The sequence below is a fragment of the Ovis canadensis genome, chromosome 3 (genome assembly GCF_042477335.2).
Source record: "Ovis canadensis isolate MfBH-ARS-UI-01 breed Bighorn chromosome 3, ARS-UI_OviCan_v2, whole genome shotgun sequence".
Classification (NCBI taxonomy): Eukaryota; Metazoa; Chordata; class Mammalia; order Artiodactyla; family Bovidae; genus Ovis; species Ovis canadensis.
The window spans coordinates 7997397-8014777 of record NC_091247.1 but is presented as its reverse complement, the minus strand read 5'-3'; the positions used below and the strand labels follow the sequence as shown (position 1 = coordinate 8014777).

General features: G+C 49.7%; 1 protein-coding gene across 4 annotated transcripts in view; it reads right to left on the bottom strand.

Moving 5' to 3' along the window:
* Positions 1–7199: 7199 nt before the first annotated feature.
* Positions 7200–17381, bottom strand: part of TRUB2 (TruB pseudouridine synthase family member 2) — a 17420-nt gene continuing 7238 nt past the window's right edge. For 2 of the 4 annotated variants that reach the window (XM_069580068.1, XM_069580069.1), the window contains 4 exons: positions 17115–17196; positions 15294–15366; positions 14320–14456; positions 12645–13512 (listed from right to left, as the gene is read on the bottom strand). In XM_069580068.1, coding sequence (XP_069436169.1) covers positions 13187–13512; positions 14320–14456; positions 15294–15366; positions 17115–17196 — 618 coding nt within the window. In that variant the 3' untranslated portion in view covers positions 12645–13186. Of the gene's footprint in view, positions 7528–8326; positions 8423–12644; positions 13513–14319; positions 14457–15293; positions 15367–17114; positions 17197–17381 lie in introns of those variants that run through there. The other 2 variants (XM_069580070.1, XM_069580071.1) reach the window with 2 other exon arrangements.

Sequence of the window (17381 nt, the reverse complement as noted above, 5' to 3'; positions counted from 1 at the left end):
GAATGTGATCAAGGTTCCTTTGTCTCACAAAATCTGACGAGTATCTAGTAGCCCTCCTACATTTCAGAGCTTCACTGCTGGAATCCACAGTGGGGGTAAAAGAGATGGAGAAGACACGTCAGCTCTGAACCGACTCACTCCCAAATGGGCAAACATCACTTCTGCTCACAGATAAATGTTCTAGAGCTAGCTATGTGGTCTAAACTGACTGAAGGCACCTGGGAAATGAAGCTGAGCACCCGGATATGTGATGGGGACTAGCCCACTCCAGTGTTCTTGCCTGGAGAATCCCAGGGACGGGGAAGCCTGGTGGGCTGCCGTCTATGGGGTCACACAGAGTCGGACACGACTGAAGTGACTTAGCAGCAGCAGAAGCTGCTGTTGGAGCCACAAGTACTACCTCCAAAGAGTGCTTCAGGGATTTAATGAGCAACTGCCTAGGACCCAGAGCCTGGGAACGTGAGTCCAGCTCCCCTTTAATGCTGGACAGCACCTTGTCCTGCTCAGGAGCCGGCATGACCCAGGCCCACACTCTGGTCCTGTTGCAGACTGCAGACAATTGGCTTATCCTGCCTCTGTCTAAACAAAAAGGACCTGGGTCTCTGCCACACAGCGCTTATCTGCCAGCAGGAAGGAAGAAGCACTGACAGGGACTTCCCTGCTGGTCCAGTGGCTAAGACTACATGTTCCCAATGCAGGGGACCCGGGTTTGATCCCTGCTTGGAGAACTAAGAGTTCACTTGCCTCAGCTAAAGATCCCAAGTGCCACATACAGCATCCAAAGCTGTTACACCGTCATCAACACAGCAGTTACAGGACCATGTCTCCACACCTCCACCACTTCTTACTTGCTTAATTCCCAATCTAGCTCATGTTGACCTTTCTGTAGTTAATTGATCCTTTTATTTCTCTTGCCTCATTTTGGTAATTTCAAATCTTATAACAAGATATCTTAACCTCTTTCCTTTATACTAGTCATATTGCTTGACTCTAACCTTATCTTCAATTTCAAAAATTACTAGAGAGTAAGGACACTTCTCCCTAGTCCACTAAAACCCCTGCCTCTTCACATTTTGTCGTGTTTTCTTTTGTTCATGTCTTCGTCAACTAGCTTGTGGGATCCTAGTTTCCCAGCCAGGGATGAACCCTGGGCCCCAGGGCAGTGAGCACGCAAAGCCCTAACCACTGGACCACCAGGGAATTCGCCCTGTCTCTTTGCAAATTATAGATCTCTAACAATTATGCGTTTGTTTTCTTCTTCTTTTTTTTTAAGACTGTATTTTGTTTGTCTTTGGCTGCACTGGGTCTTCGTTGCCGCCCATGGGCTTTCTCCAGGTGCAGTGGCTGCGCTTCCCATCGCGGCGGCTTCTCTTGTTGCAGAGCACGGGCTCTAGGCACACGGGCTCAGTAGTTGTGGAACACGGGCTTAGTTTCCCCAGGGCTTGTGGGATCTTCCCAGATGAAGGATCGAACCCGTGTCCCCTGCCTTAGCAGGAGGATTCTCAGCCACTGGACCATCAGGGAAGTCCTATGTGCCTGATTTCTGATGATTGCCCTGAGTTGTATTCTTCCGGAAGGCGATATAAGGCACTAAGGTAGGTCCCAAGTTCTCCAGTTGAGAAGGACTACGCTGCCAGTGCTCCAGAGACTTTTGCATTTGGGGCCAATTTTAAAGGCACCCTTGGAGGATGCTTGGAAAGTATAACCCAGGTCCCTTTGTGTGAGGTCAGCACTCCCAAGTGTCATGGTGGGAAGACGCCTCAAGGGGGCAGTGTCTACTCAGAGATATGCCTAACTGCCAGGGAAGCTGCCTCTAGAAGGGCCCTGGCTGGGAAGGTCTGGTCCTACCAAGCCACTGGCCATAGATCCTCAGAGTGCCCCACAGAGAAGAGGGGGTTCTCTGTGGCAGAACGCCCCCGCCCCGAGTCTGAAGTGATCCCAACCGCCATCCCAGGCAGTAGGGAGCCAACTGGTGGTGGAATGCGGACAGTGACGGGTGCCATTGCTCAGGATGTGCCCAGATGGTGCTAGGAAGCAGGCTGCCAAGGACAACTGACACTGTGAGCGTGGAAATGTTGTTTGATCACCTCCAGTGTAAACCTTACCCCGAAACATTTGTCATTTGACATGTCCACTGGAGTTCAAAACACTAACAAAGGGCAATCTGTATTGTCATCCCTGAGGGCTGAAAGGGGTCATTTCCGGGCCGCCTGACCTCACCAATGCAGTGTCACCAAACAGTAGGACACTCTGGGCAGGGGAGGAAGGCCAGACTGGGGCCCTCTTCTACGGGAGAATGGAGCCTGTGGGGCCCAGGCTTGATGCTTGGAGCCAGTGTGATGAAAGCGCCGGTTACCGTCAGGCACGTGGGTAGCAAATCAGGGGAAAGGTGACAACCAGCACCCAAACCAGTCAGAAGCTGAAGGTTTCCCCAGAGCAGGGTTGACAGTAGTAACAACCTAACATTTCTGAAACCCTTTGGATCATCTGGGAGATAAGAACTTCATCTCCAGCACCTCCCAACCAGACTGTCAGGAGGCGAGTGTCCCCATTTCCAAACTGAGGCTCCGAGGGGTGGAGCAACTTGCTCAAGGTCACAGACCCAAGAAGCAACCAAACTGTCTGGCTCCAAAGCCTAGCCGATGGTGGGCTGTCCTGCCTCCCAGCTGAGACTCACTAAAGGTCACACATTAATAGAAGGAGTCAGAACTTGAATCCAGAACTCTGAGCCTTTAAGCCCAAGGTCTTAGCCACAGATCTCTGCTGCGCTTCTTAAAAGTTGTACCTGGGATTTCCCCAGTGGCGCAGTGAATAAGAATCTACCTGCCGAAGCAGGACACACGGGTCTAATCCCTGAGCCACAACTACTAAGCCTGAGCTCTAGGGCCCACAAGTCACAAGTACTGAAGCCTGCGTGCCTAGGGCCTGTGCTCCGCAGCAAAAGAAGCCACGGCCATGAGAAGCCCTCGCGCCACAACTAAAGACCGTGCAAAGCGACAGAGACCCAGCATAGCCATAAATAAATAAATATTTTTTTTAAAAAAAGGTTATACCTGCCCAAGTGCTTCCCAGGTGGCGCTAGTGGAAAAGAACCTCCCTGCCAATGCAGGAGACTTAAAAGACATGAGTTCAATCCCTGGGTCAGGAAGATTCCCCAGGAGGAGGGCATGGCAACCCACTCCATTCTTCTTGCCTGGAGAATCCCATGGACAGAGGAGCCTGGTGGGCTACAGTCCATAGGGCCGCAAAAAGTCAGACACAACTGAAGCAACTCAGCACGCATGCACGTAGCTGACCAAAGATCTGACCTAGAGGCCAGGCCAGTGACCAAAAATGAACAGCCTCACTCAGCCTTGAGTTGGGCGTTGGCCCCTCTGTCCTGATTCCTCTGACTAGGAGGTTTTGCTCCTTTCCCAGGGAAGGGGAAGAGGTGGAAGCAGTGGCAGATTTCCTCTTCTTGGGCTCTAAAATCACTGCGCTGTGGATGGTGACCACAGTCATGAAATTAGAAGACGACTGTTTCTTGGCAGGAAAGCTATGACAAACCTAGACCGGGTGTTAAAAAGCAAAGACATCACTTTGCCAACAAAGGGCCGTCTAGTCAAAGCTATGGTTTTTCCAGTGGTCCTGTATGGATGTGAGAGCTGAACCATAAAGAAAGCTGAGCGCCGAAGAATCAATGCTTTCGATCTCTGGTGCTGGAGAAGACTCTTAAGAGTCCCTTGGACTACAAGGAGATCCAACCAGTCAATCTTTTTTTTTTTTTAATTATTTATTTCTTATTTTTGGCCGTGCTGGGTCATCGCCAGCTCTTCTTTGCTTGCGGTGAGCGGGGGCTACTCTCGTTGCGGTGCACAGGCTTCTTATTGCAGTTGCCTCTCTTTTTGCAGAGCACAGGTTCTAGAGCACGCAGGCTTCAGCAGTTGCAGCACACGAGCTCAATAGTTGCACTTCTTGGGCTCTAGGGCACAGGCTAAACAGTTGCGGCACACAGGCTGAGTTGCTCTGTGGCATGTGAGATCTTTCTGTCTCAGGGATTGAACTCCTGTCTCCTGCATTGGCAGGCAGATTCTTTACTGCTAAGCCACCAGGGAAGCCCCAAACCAGTCAATCCTAAAGGAAATCAACCCTGAATGCTCATTGGAAGGACTGATACTAAAGCTGAAGCTCCAGTAGTTTGGCCACCTGATGTAAACTGCCAACTCATTGGAAAAGACCTTGATGCTGGGAAAGATTGAAGGCAGAAGAAGAGGGCAACACAGGATGAGATGGTTGGATAGCATCACCCATTCAGTGGACGTGAACTTAGGCTAACTCTGGGAGATGGTGAGGGACAGCGAGGCCTGTCATGCTGCAGTCCATGGGGTCGCGAGTAGTGGGACACAACTTAGCAACTGAATAACAACAATAATTTCCAAACCTCTGAGTGTCACAATTACCGGAGAGGGATTTTAAAGAAAAAGATTTGGGTCTCTAACCCCTCCTCGAGGATTGAACTTTGGCAGGCCTGGAGCAGGGCTGTATTTTTTTTTTTTAACAAGCTCCCCAGTTAGTGTTCCTGGGTAGTTGACAAGTTGCTTCTAACCACCAGCAATCAAATTCTACCTCCAAACTGGCCATCTTCCAACTCATCTAGAGAGCCACTGGACCCTAAGAGCCAGCCCTGGATCAAAACCAGGTGAGATTGTATCTGGCTTTTCCCCAGAGGCTTCTCATAGGCCCTCATAGGCCCAACATTAGTTAGCTCTGCTCCTGGGCTGGAGCTGACCTGCAGCTCCACCCTTCACCCTGGCACCAGCAGACCTGCCCAGCTGGTTTACCTGGGAGGAACTCGGCAGCCTGTTTCACCATCTTAGAGCTCTTCTGGCTTCTGATTTGCTAGGGGATCAGGAAGTACTGATAGGGTTGGGGTCAGCAAGAAGAGAGCTGGGCAACAGGGGTCAACTTGATCATGGACTGCTTTGCAGACCCCTGAGGAGGCTAGAAGGCCCCGGGATAGCCCATCACCCCAACCATCACACCTGACCGCCCACCTGATACTTGCCTCTCTTAGTCAACCTCCACCGCCCTTACTGGATGGTGAGCCAAGTTTCACCCAGAGGGGAACTTCTTGGAGTGACTAATATCAGTCCCTCTGCTTATCCAGCCCACCTCCAGATGAGTCCCATGCCTCCTGCTTAAGTGCTCAAAGCAGGGGGATCAGTCAGGGTCTGACAGGATATTGCAGAGGAAATCAGATGATGATACAGTGGTGGAAACCGGGTTTTGTTTTTATTCTGTGGCCAAACAGAGCTAATGCTCTGCAGGCTGTGTCATGTATAGACAGATGTGGGAGGCTGGGCCAGTGGCTGGACACCCCAGGCCTCAGTTTCTACATCTATAAAGTAGGTAAAATGATACCTGCTGTGGCCACTTCACAAGTGATCACAGATATAAAAGCTGGTCTAATGACCATAATGAAATAGACAAATGTCAGCTCATTCTTACGATACATTTGTGTGTGCTAGGCATGTTCCTGGCTCCTCTGGGAAAGTAAGGTCCTTATAGCTCAAAGTGGGGCCTTAATGAGCTAACATTCTTGGTACAATAGTAGGGGGCAGGAGGAGTGAGCTGGGAAATATAAAAAAAAAACTCATATCTTGAAAACTGCAGTTATCTGGATATTGATGTTCATTCATTCAACAAGTAACATTGAATGAATATGCATTCACTGTCCACAATGATTTTGGAACCCAAGAAAATAAAATCTGCCACTGTTTTCATTTCCCCCCATCTATTGGCCATGAGTGATGGGACCGGATGCCATGATCTTAGTTTTTTGAATGTGGAGTTTTAAGCCAGGTTTTTCACTCTCCTCTTTCACCTTCATCAAGCAGCTCTTTAGTTCCTCTTCACTTTCTACCATTAGGGTAGAATCATATGCATATCTGAGGTTTTTGATATTTCTCCTGGCAATCTTGATTCCAGCTTGCAATTCATCCAGCCCGGCATTTAGCATGATGTACTCTACATATAAGTTAAATAACCAGTGTCACAATATACAACCTTGATGTACTCCTTTCCCAATTTTGAACCAGTCTGTTGTTCCATGTCTGGTTCTAACTGTTGCTTCTTGCCCTGCATACAGGTTTCTCAGGAGGCTGGTAAGGTGGTCTGGTATTCCCATCTCTTTAAGAATTCTCCACAGTTTGTTGTAAGCCTCCCTTGGAGAAGGGAAAGGCTACCCACTCCAGTATTCTGGCCTGGAGAATTCCATGGGCTGTATAGTCCATGGGGTCGCAAAGTGTTGGACACGACTGAGCAACTTTCACTAATACACAGTCAAAGGGTTTAGCATGCTCAATGAAGCAGATGTTTTTCTGGATAAGCAGAAGTCTCTTGCCTTTACTATGATCCAGCGGATGTTGGCAGTTTGATCTCTGGTTCCTCTGCCTTTTCTAAATCCAGCTCATACACCTGGAAATTCTCCGTTCATATACTGTTGAAGCCTAGCTTGAAGGATTTTGAGCATTGCCTTGCTAGCATGTGAAATGAGTGCAATTGCGCGGTAGTTTGAATGTTCTTTGGCATTGCCCCTCTTTTGGGATTGAAATGAAAACTGGGGGGTAAAATATACATAAAGTACTTATAAAATTAACCATTTTAACCATCATTAAGTGTACAATTTAGTGGCATTACGTATTGGGCTAGCCAAAAAGTTTGTTCAGGTTTTTCCATTATGGAAACCCAATGCAACCTAATACACTCACATTGTTGTGCAAATACCACCACTTTCTAGCTCTATAGTTTGTTTTTGTTGCTGTTGCTGTGTGTGTGTGTGTGTGTGTGTGTGTGTGTGTTTTGGTGCTGAAACTTGGGATCAAACCAGGAACTATCTCTATAACTTAAAAAAGTTTTTATTTATTTGACTGCACCGGGTCTTAGTTGCAGCACACAGGATCGATTTCTCGTTTTGACATGTGGGATCTAGTTCCCTGACCAGGGATTGAACCCAGGCCCCCTGCATTGGGAGCATAGAGTCTTAGCCACTGGACCACCCGGGAAGTCCCTCTCTATAGCTCTATCTATCTTGCAAAACTGAAATTCTGTACACATGAAACATGAACCCCCCACGTCCCAGCCCCTGGCAACCACCATTCTATCTTCTGGCCCTTTGAATGTCTGCTTTAACTAACTCATAGAAATGGAATCAAACAGTATTTGTCTTCTGGTGATAGGTTTATTTCACTTACAATATCCATCATTAGCATAATGTCTTTATGGTTCATCCATGCTGTAGCAGGTGTCACAGAGATCAAATCACCCAGTCAGTAAACAGGGTAAGTAGAGGTTCACACCCAGGGCCCTCCACCACTAAGGTCTAGGGCTGCACCCCCTCCTCCCCATTGCACCCTAGTTCCCATTACCTCAACTGGTTACTGGCTAGCATGGAGGCCAGCGGGTTTGTCAATGAGGTTGATGTTCTTGAGAGCCCACTCTGAGCATGGTAAGGACGATTTGGCACTTTGTCTTCAAAACAGTCTACTTCTTGAAATAAGACACTCAATCATGTAACTTAAAATTTAAAGCCCAATTCCCAAATCTCGGGTTGCTTACATACTTGGTACAATTTAACAATTGTTGTTAAGTACTCTAAGGTGAGAGACATCAAGTAAGAGGCTTGGGGTGGTTTTCCTGGCAGACTGGGGCTACACATTGACTCAATATTTTGGCCATGACTCCAGGTTCTCTCTGCACCCCAAATCCTTCTATTGCCTTACGTACTGAGGTGCTCCTCTGTTAAGTGCATATTTATTTACAGTCATTATATCTTCTTCTGGAATCGATCCTTTGATCATTAAGTGGTGTCCTTTGTCTCTTGTAACAGTCTTTATTTTAAAATCTATTTTGTCTAAGTATTGCTACTTCGGCCTTCTTTTAATTTCCATCTGCATGGAATACAATGCAGAGATGCAGGAGGCACGCAGGCTAAACTGATGTCTTGAGTAACTATCTGCTCAGAAATGGGGGTCGGGGGCAGCAGGGTCCTACTGAGAGACAGATGCTCAGCTAGGCAGGAGGTCACTCCCTCCCTAGCAGCTTCCTCACCTGTGTAATCACAGTAACTTCCATACTATGTGAGACAGTCCCTGTAAGGGTCTTAGCACAGAGCCCAGCACACCAGAAGCCCTGGGAAGTGATATTATCATTGTCCCTTCAGGTTCACTGGTCTACTGACTGCCAAACCTGCCCAGGCCCTGGGCAGGGCACTGCACCCTGGAAACAAATTATAGTGATGGTATCAGTCCAGCCATTAAGAAAAATAGAGTGGCCAGCTAGTTCTTACCATCTGTAGAAGTCACTGGTGTAAATCCCAGAGGAAATGCCCCCAGTGTTGGGGCCTCTTTGAAGGAACAAACACTGGTCATGCTGACTCTTATCCCTGTGAAGTTAAATAAGTCACATTAAACCCGGATCTTCCATCCTGGCCTCGCAGCAGTTTCTGACTCAAAGGAAATTCTGATACAAAGGATCCAACGCCCCAGTTTCTGAGAATGTGGAACATTGGAATAGTCACCTTGGGTGTGAAGGACCCAAGGTGATTCTTACTGACAGGCAGTCAAGCTATCAGTAGGCACTGTGTCTCCACCTGGGCCACTGTGGGCCCTGAATGTATCAGACACCATTTGAACTGCACTGGAGGTTTTCTTGGCTGATGAGGGTGAAAGACGAGAGTGAAAAAGCTGGTTTAAAACTCAACATTCAAAAAACTAATATCACAGCATCCAGTCCTATCGCTTCACAGCAAATAGATGGGGAAAAGGTGGAAACAGTGGCAGATTTTCTTTTCTTGGGCTTCAAAATCACTGAGGATGGTAAATGCAGCCTCGGAAATAAAAGACGCTTGCTCCTTGGAAGAAAAGTTATGAAAAACCTAGACAGCATATTAAAAAGCAGAGACATCACTTTGCAGACAAAGGTCCATATGGTCAAAGCTAAGGTTTTTCCAGCAGTCATGTAAAGATGTGAGAGTTGGACCATAAAGAAGGCTAAGAGCTGAAGAATTGATGCTTTTGAACTGTGGTGTTGGAGAAGACTCTTGAGAGTCCCTTGGACAGCAAGGAGATCCAACCAGGCAAGCCTAAAAGGAAATCAACTCTGAATATTTATTGGAAGGACTGATGCTGAAGCTGAAGCTCCAATACTTTGGCCACCTGATGTGATGAGCCAACTCATTGGGAAAGACCCTGATGCTGGGAAAGATTGAGGGCAGGAGAAGGGGGCAACAGAGGATGAGACGGTAGGATGGCATCACCGACTCAATGGACATGAGTTTGAGCAAACTCCAGAAGATAGTGAAGGACAGGGAAGCCTGGCGTGCTGCATTCCATGGGGTCACAAAGAGTCAGACACGACTTAATGACTGAACAACAACTTCCAGGTTACTTCCTGACTCAGTGGCTCACCCTGTTCAGCATTTTATTCAAAAGACTACTCAGGCAGCCCTAGTTAACGTCACCAACTTCCCTTTCCCCACTTAGCATTTAGGCTGTCTTGTTTACGATATACTCCTGGTGCCTATACCAGCATGTGGCCAATAATATGTAGGCATCTAATGAATATTTATTGAGTAAATGTTGAATAAACTGACAGACCAGCTGGTGCAGTGATAAAGAATCTGCTTGCTGAGCAGGAGACAAGGGTTCAGTCCTGGAGTTAGGAAGATCCCTTGGAGGAGATGGTAACCCTTTGCAGTATTCTTGCCTGGAGAATGCCATGGACAGAGGAGCCTGGCGGGTTACAGTCTATGGGGTCACAAAGTCAGATACGACTGAGCAACTGAGCACCGTTACCGAACTGGCTAAACCCAGGCCTTTGGGAAAGCTGCCACATCCCGCAGTCACAATTCGTACAATGGGAAGGAACAGCCCAAGAGGAGGGAAGAGGTCAGGGCTTTCCTCTAAGAGAGCCCTGTGTCTCTGGGCACCCCCACGGAGTCTGGAGGAAGTAACATTCGTACCTGATGGGACAGATAGGGAGAGGGCCATACGCCACCACTGAGTCACTCATTTGTGTCTGGACTGAGCAACGAAACAACACAGACTGCAGCCTGCCAGGCTCCTCTGTCCACAGGATTCTCCAGGCAAGAATACTGGAGTGGGTTGCCATTTCCTTCTCTAGGGGATCTTCCCAACCCAGGGATTGAACTCGTGTCTCCTGCATTGGCAGGTGGGTTCTTTACCCAGAGCCAACAGGAAAGGCCCAAAAAAGGCCACACTCTACTGTTGGATGAAAGAAGCCAATTGTGATAACTGTGTATATTATAATTCCACTTTGTTAAAAAAATTAATCACTTGAGGGACTTCCCTGGCAGTCTAGCGGTTAAGACTTTGTGCTCCCAAGGCAGGGGGCATGGGTTCTATCCCTGGTTGGGGAACTAAGGTTTCTCATATTGCACAGCCAAAGGAAATACAAAAGTAACCACTTCGGTTATTTATTCAGGTAATACATATATACTGAGCACACATACAGGTAAAAACTCCTGTTTCCTTTCTGTACACAGTACTTCTGACCCCAAACGTGGAGGCTTTCCCATACCAAGCAATTCTGTAATTCCTGAGGGACAGGACTGGATGACTTACAATACAGCTCAGTTCTGACACTGCCTGCCTGGAATTTGCCCACACCATGCAGGTCAAGGGCACAGTCCCATGAGCCTGCCCCTTCAGACACTGACCACACGTCCTAGGTTGTCACCTACACGTGCTGCTGACTGAAGCTGGGAACTCTCATGACCCCCTCCTAAAGTTTGAAAGTTTGCTCTAACAGCTCACACATCTCAGAGAAACACTTAACTGTAGCACACCAGACTTCCCTGTCCATCACCAACTCCCAGAGCTTGCTCAAACTCATGTCCATTGAGTCGGTGATGCCACCCAACCATCTCATCCTCTGTCGTCCCCTTCTCCTCCCGACTTCAATCTTCCCCAGCATCAGGGTCTTTTCAAATGAGTCAGTTCTTTGCATCAGGTGGCCAAAGTATTGGAGTTTCAGCTTCAGCCTCAGTCCTTCCAATGAATATTCAGGACTGATTTCCTTTAGGACTAACTGGTTTGATCTCCTTGCAGTCCAAGGGACTCTCAAGAGTCTTCTTCAACGCCAGAGTTCGAAAGCATCAACTCTACAGGGCTCACTCAGCTTTATTTATAGTCCAACTCTCACATCCATATATGACTACTGGAAAAATCATAGGTTTGACTAGATGGACCTTTGTTGGCAAAGTAATGTCTCTGCTTTTTAATATGCTGTCTGGGTTGGTCATAGTTTTTCTTCCAAGGAGCAAGCGTCTTTTAATTTCAAGGCTGCAGTCACTATCTGCAGTGATTTTGGAGCCCAAGAATATGAAGTCTGTCACTGTCTCCATTGCTTTAAGTAATGATTACTTTTTACTTGGCTGCACCAGGTCTTAGTTACAGCATAGGAAAACTTCTAGCTGCAGTGTGCCAACATTTAGTTGTGGAATGTGGGATCTAGTTCCCTGACTAGGGATCGAACCTGGGGACCCTGCATTGGGAATGTGGACTCTTAGTCACTGGACCACCAAGGAAGTCCCCAGATACACTTCTTATACACAGTGCAACCAAAACTTAAATTCTTATTTGGACCATGGAAGAGGCGCTGCTGGGAGAGGCCCTGGAGGGTCAGGTACAGTCCATGCCCCAGGAAGCCACCCTTAGAGCCTCTGGAGCCCTGCGCCCTCGCCGCTTCCCTGGGCAGGCAGCGAGGAAAGTTCTGAACAGCCCTGGTCCCCAGCACTCCCATGGAGAGGTTCTGGGGTGATGTTTATTAACCACAGCATAACATGTGCCCCAGTCAGCCACTGCGGCTGTAGTAACAGGGGTAGTGGAGGGGAAGAAGGGGCCTCCCCTGACCTCAGGGGCAGTTTTCTGGTTACAGGACAGCACGGCTCTGAGAAGCACTGGGCCAGTCCAGGTGAGTGTCTAACCACCTGTTATGAGTCAAGTTACATCCCCCCAAAATTCACGTGTCTAAGTCCTAATCCCTGGGACCGCAGAATGCACCCTTGTTTTCCTTCTTTTAAGAATGATTTCCCTCCAGGAGTTCCCTGGCAGTCCAGTGGTGAAGGCTCTGCACGCCCAGCAGAGGGGGCCTGAGTTTGATCCCTCTCTTGTTAAGGAGCACAGGCTCAAGGGGCTGCGGGGCTTAGTTACCTAAGGGCACGTGGTGTCTTAGTTCACAGAGCAGGGATCAAATCCCTGCACTGGCAGGCGGATTCTTAACCACCAGACCACCGGGGAAGTCCCAGGGCAGGAGCATTTTAAATGCTGATACATACCATCGAACTGCTCCAGAAAGGTTACATAGTTGTGTATTCCTAGCAAGCACACTCCCAGACGGCTCTGGTGGTAAAGAATCTGCCTGCCCACACAGGAGACGCTAGTTTGATCCCTGGCTTGGGAAGATCTCCTGGAGAAGGAAATGGCAACCCACTCATTTTCTTGCCTGGGGAATCCCATGGACAGAGCTAGCCTGGCGGGCTACAGTCCGTGGGGTCACAGAGAGTCGGATATGACTGTAGCAACCTGGCACCAAGTATATAAATTGCCCATCTTCTCACACCCTCCCCAATAATGGATGGTATCTTTTTCTTACTTTATTTGAAAGGCAAGGAAAAGTCATCTCATTTTCATCTGAATGTCTTTCATCACTAGAGTCTGAACATCATTTCAGGTTTACTAGCCATCTGGATTGCTTTTACAATACAAACACACAATTCACATCATTTGATCAACGTTCTTGTCATGCTTTTCTTATTGTGTTGTAAGAACTCTTTATATATTATAAATATTATTGCTTAGACTTATAACAACTATCTTTTATCAGTCTTTCATTCATTTAGCGTCTTTTCCTCTGTACAGAAGTTTTTAACTGGGCCAATTCTGTTGATCTCTTTTTTCTCTGGCAACACCACACGGCTTGCAGGATCTTAGTTCCCTGACTAGGGAACTCCCTGTCAATGGTTTCTCTAATAGCCTCAGGGTTTCTGTCATGTGCAAAAAAGTCCCTCCTGCTCTGGTGTTCTGCAGTCAGCAGTTCCAGCCACAAACAATTCTTATTTTTAGACACCCACTGTTCCACCAGCTCTTATTTTTAGACATCCACTGTTCCACCAGCTGCTGGCCTGTCAATGCCCCACATGGCTCTCTGGCTCCAAGGCAGAACGTGGCCTCTCGGAGTCCCAGGGCTGGCCTGGACCAGGGGGCTCCTGGGTGCCCAGCCAAGGCCTCAAGCTCTTCTCCAGCTCTGCCGCCACCCGGGGTGCTGCAGCCTGGATGGCACCCTGGATGCTCAGCAGGTCCCACTGGGTCCTCAGGAGAGCATCATCCAGGGTGAAGAAGCCGTCCCGTGTCCGCCGCACCTGGGTACAGACAGCGGTGCTCTTCAGCTCCAGGCCTATTTCGTGCACCAGCCTTCGCAGCTGCTTCTGTGTCTCATGCATGCACTGCACCTCTGCCAGGGACACACAGCAAAGGTGGCGGTCAGGAGCACAGCCTCTGGGGTCACTGATCTAGATCCACACCCCAGGAGCCCTCCTGGCTGTGCAATGACCTTAGCCAGACCTCTTCCTCCTCTAAGTGTAGCTCAGGGCAGGCCCTGAGAGTCTGTTAAGACAGGTAGAGTCTCAGGCCCCATCCAGACCTGCTGAATCAGAATCTGCCTTTTCAGAGGAACCCCCAAGTTGGGACTTTCCTTGTGGTCCAGTGGTTAGGACACCATGCTTCCACTGCAAGGGGCAAGGGTTCAATCCCTGGTCAGTGAACTAAGATCTGGTAAGCCACATGGTGAAGACCAAAAAAAAAAAAAAGGTGGTTGTGAGGAATCATTTCTATAACACACTTAGCATCGGGAGAGTCTTGGTCAGTACTCAAGAAAGGAGCCCTTGTTAACACAATAAACAAAGAAAGAGTGGTGATGGAGCAGGTGCTGAGCTGGGTGGGATCAGGGCAGAGGGGAAAGTAGTGTCTGATGCCCCACAGTGACCTGAGACGCTGGGTGGCTCTGGAGAGGAGCCACTACATATAACCTCTGCTTGTTAAGGTCTGGCTTCAAAGGGAGACTTGGCAGGAGACATCTATCTGCTCTGTGCACCGTGTGATCAGCCAAGTCCAGCCTCAGGCTGGGAACGAAGCGGGCCCCTGCTGCCTTGACCAGTCGAGATCAGCGCTCACACATGCTGGCCTCCGCAAGGGTCTCCCACAGTGACTCTATGAACTCGGGAGCCTCACGGCACTGCCCCAACTTCCTAGAGCAACTTACCTAAGAGGAATTCCGGAGGCGCAAACTGGAGGCATCGGATGCCGGTGATCAGCATCGGGGACTTGTTCATGGGCCGGATCACGCCGCTCACGGCCATCTCATAGGCCTCCTGGGTCTGTAGGTCGAGGTTGGAGTACCTGGGGATCAGGAGGGGCCAGATCAGGCAGCTGACTGCCCACCCCAGCCCTGCCCCACTCATGCCTTTCCTGAAGTTCTTCATTTGCTTCACACCTTCTCAGTCCCTCTAGCCCCGTTTGCAGCAGCCTCTTCCGGTGCCCTCCAATCCTGAACCACAAGCTCTACCCCTGTTCAGTTGCACCTGCACTGACTACTTCCGCCTGACTGTGCTGAGATGCTGTGGTCGCCTGGCTTTCTTCTCTGTTAGCTCATATATTCCCTATGAGCCCAACCAGGGAGGGATTGGCCCATGCCCTGGCACAAGGAAACATTTCTGCACGCCCTGAAAGGAGTGGGTGCTTATGCCTGGTTTTGGGCTCAGATAGGAAGATCCATGGAATCTGTTCGGGAGCAGGCAGAGCCCTGCGGGTTAACTTCTTACTCTTCGAGCACTGCCCATCTCTGCCCCCTGCCCCCCCAACCCCAGCACTTCCTGAAGGAAATCAACCCTGAATATTCATTGGGAGGACTGATGCTGAAGCTGAAGCTCCAGTACTTTGGCCACCTGATGCTAAGAGCCAACTCACTGGAAAAGACCCTGATGCTGGGAAAGACAGAAGGCAGGAGGAGAAGGGGGCAACAGAGGATGAGATGGTTGGATGGCATCGCTGACTCAATGGACATGAGTTTGAGCAAGCTCTAGGAGATGGTGAAGGACAGGGAAGCTGGGCGTGCTGTCCTGGCGTGCTGCCGTCCATGGGGTCATAAAGAGTTGGACACGACTTAGGCACTTAACAACCACCCAGCGCTTCCTTGAGGTCCCACTTGCAGGGGGGTGTGGGCCAGGCCTCTCTTACGTCACCAGAGCCTTCTGATGGGAACCTTGGATCACAGCCAGGATGCGGTCCAACTTCTCTCTGGTCACGTGGTCTGGAAAAGCCAGGTGGTGGTCAGCACAGGTGCCCACTGAGGCAGCAAACTAGAAATTTCAAACCAGCCCCGTCCTTGGAACCGAGAGGGGGTCCCACGCATCCTTAGGTCCCAGGATCCCCATGTATGGGGGTTGAGAGTCCTTTGAGAATCTTATGAAAGCTCTGGACACTCTTCTCAGAAATATACACATGAACTCAATGTCTGGAGGACAAACTCAAGGGATTCACAGGCTCCAGGTTAAGAATGCTTTGTTCTTGGGACTTCTCTGATTGGTCTAGTCATTAAGACTCTGCTCTCCCAATGCAGGGGGCATGGGCTTGATCCCTGGTCAGGGAGCTAAGATTTGGCGTGGCTTGGAAAAAAAAACAAACACATCCCCCTCTCACCCCCAAAAAACCAACCAACAACAACAACAAAAATCCCACTTTCTTCTGGAAATGAGGCTCATAGTATGATATGACTTGCCTGCTCTTCTAAGCCAGGACCCCTGAGCCCCAGTCCAAGGTTTTTCGTGCCAGGCATCCCTGGAGGGAGGGTGCCACCTGTCCAAACACAGAAGTGGGTTGGCAAGAAGTGGGAAAGGCTCTGCATACTGGTCCCACCGAGGGATTCTGGGGCAGGCAGCAGCAAATCCTGGGGATGCTCAAACCCACGGGGAGGCCGAGCCTGTGGGCCTACTGGGACAGGCGCCAACTTCTGACTCCACTGGCCAGAGCTCTGGGAGCAGGTGTAGGGACTAAAGGTTGGCCAGCTGGGAAGGGCGCGGGCCTCTCACCCCTCCTGTAGGTTTCATTCGTGCTGTTGTCTTATCTGGAAGCCAGCAGCTTCCTCCTCCTGGCTCCTGACGCTCTCTACCTGCTTCTCTTTCCTGGCACTTAGTTTTTCTGGGTGTTTATAATAGTTTTTAATGACTTAAGAATCTTCTTCCAGAAATTCAGACCAACACCAACAAACACCTCCCCTCCTCCAAATTCCAGCTTCTGCCCTCCCAAAAGTGTCAAGCTGGTAGCTGTCTTCAGAACATTTTGTTGGTAGTTGACACACACCCACAAGTGCAAATATGTAGCATCGCTTTGCCGTGTTTTTAATCTTCTCCGGGAGACGTAGCGGTGTGTCTGCTTTCCTTGCTAGACTGTGAGGCCACTGAGACTGGGGACCCCATCTGATTCACCATATGTGCGCCCCACAATGGCTGGCGCATGTTGGTGCTCAGAAACGTGTCAAACAAGCACATGCAACAGATCCTACAGGACAGTTTAGAACATGGGGAGAGCAAGAAATGAAGAACAAGCCACCTATCCATCTACCCATCCATCCATCACCCATCCATTGATCCATCCAGCGCTTCCCACATGCCAGGCCCAGTGCCACGGGGGACCACAGGAGTGGAACTACAACATCCCTGCTCTCATGGGTGTCACCCTGGTGGGAGACAGACATTAAAACCACTGATCGTCAGCTGATGACTTTTCTGACAGTACACCTGGTCCAAGCCTGGGGGCTGGAGAAGCATCCCTGGGGAGGGGACATTTAAGCCAGGTGAGAAAGCGTGGAGAGGACAAGGAATTCTCGGAAGACAGAATCACGTGTCCACGCCCCTAGGAGCCAGCCCTGGCTTGGTGTGTCTGCGAGTGTTTGAGAGGGACCCTCACGGCCCATGTTGGGGTGAAGCATAAAGGAAGCAAGTGAAGGGGCGGGAGCACCCACTCCTCCTGCCCCACCCCGGGACTCCCTTGGGCTCTTACCGTATGTTGTCTTCTCCACCAGCCGCCCGTCCTCACAGAAGTCGTCTGTGGCTTTGCCCAGGAGGCCGCGCACGGTGTAATCCTGGAGGACGGGCAGGCAAGGTATGGGTATGGTCTAAGCCCTGCACGGAGGAAGGAGGTGTGGTCCAGCAGCTCAGGACCCCAGGGTGCCAGACTGAGGCTGGGGGTGGGGGCCACTCAGGGAGCTCGGGCGCTCGGCCCCTGCCCAGCTGCCCCCTGGGGAAGGGCACCGGACTTTCCTGTGAT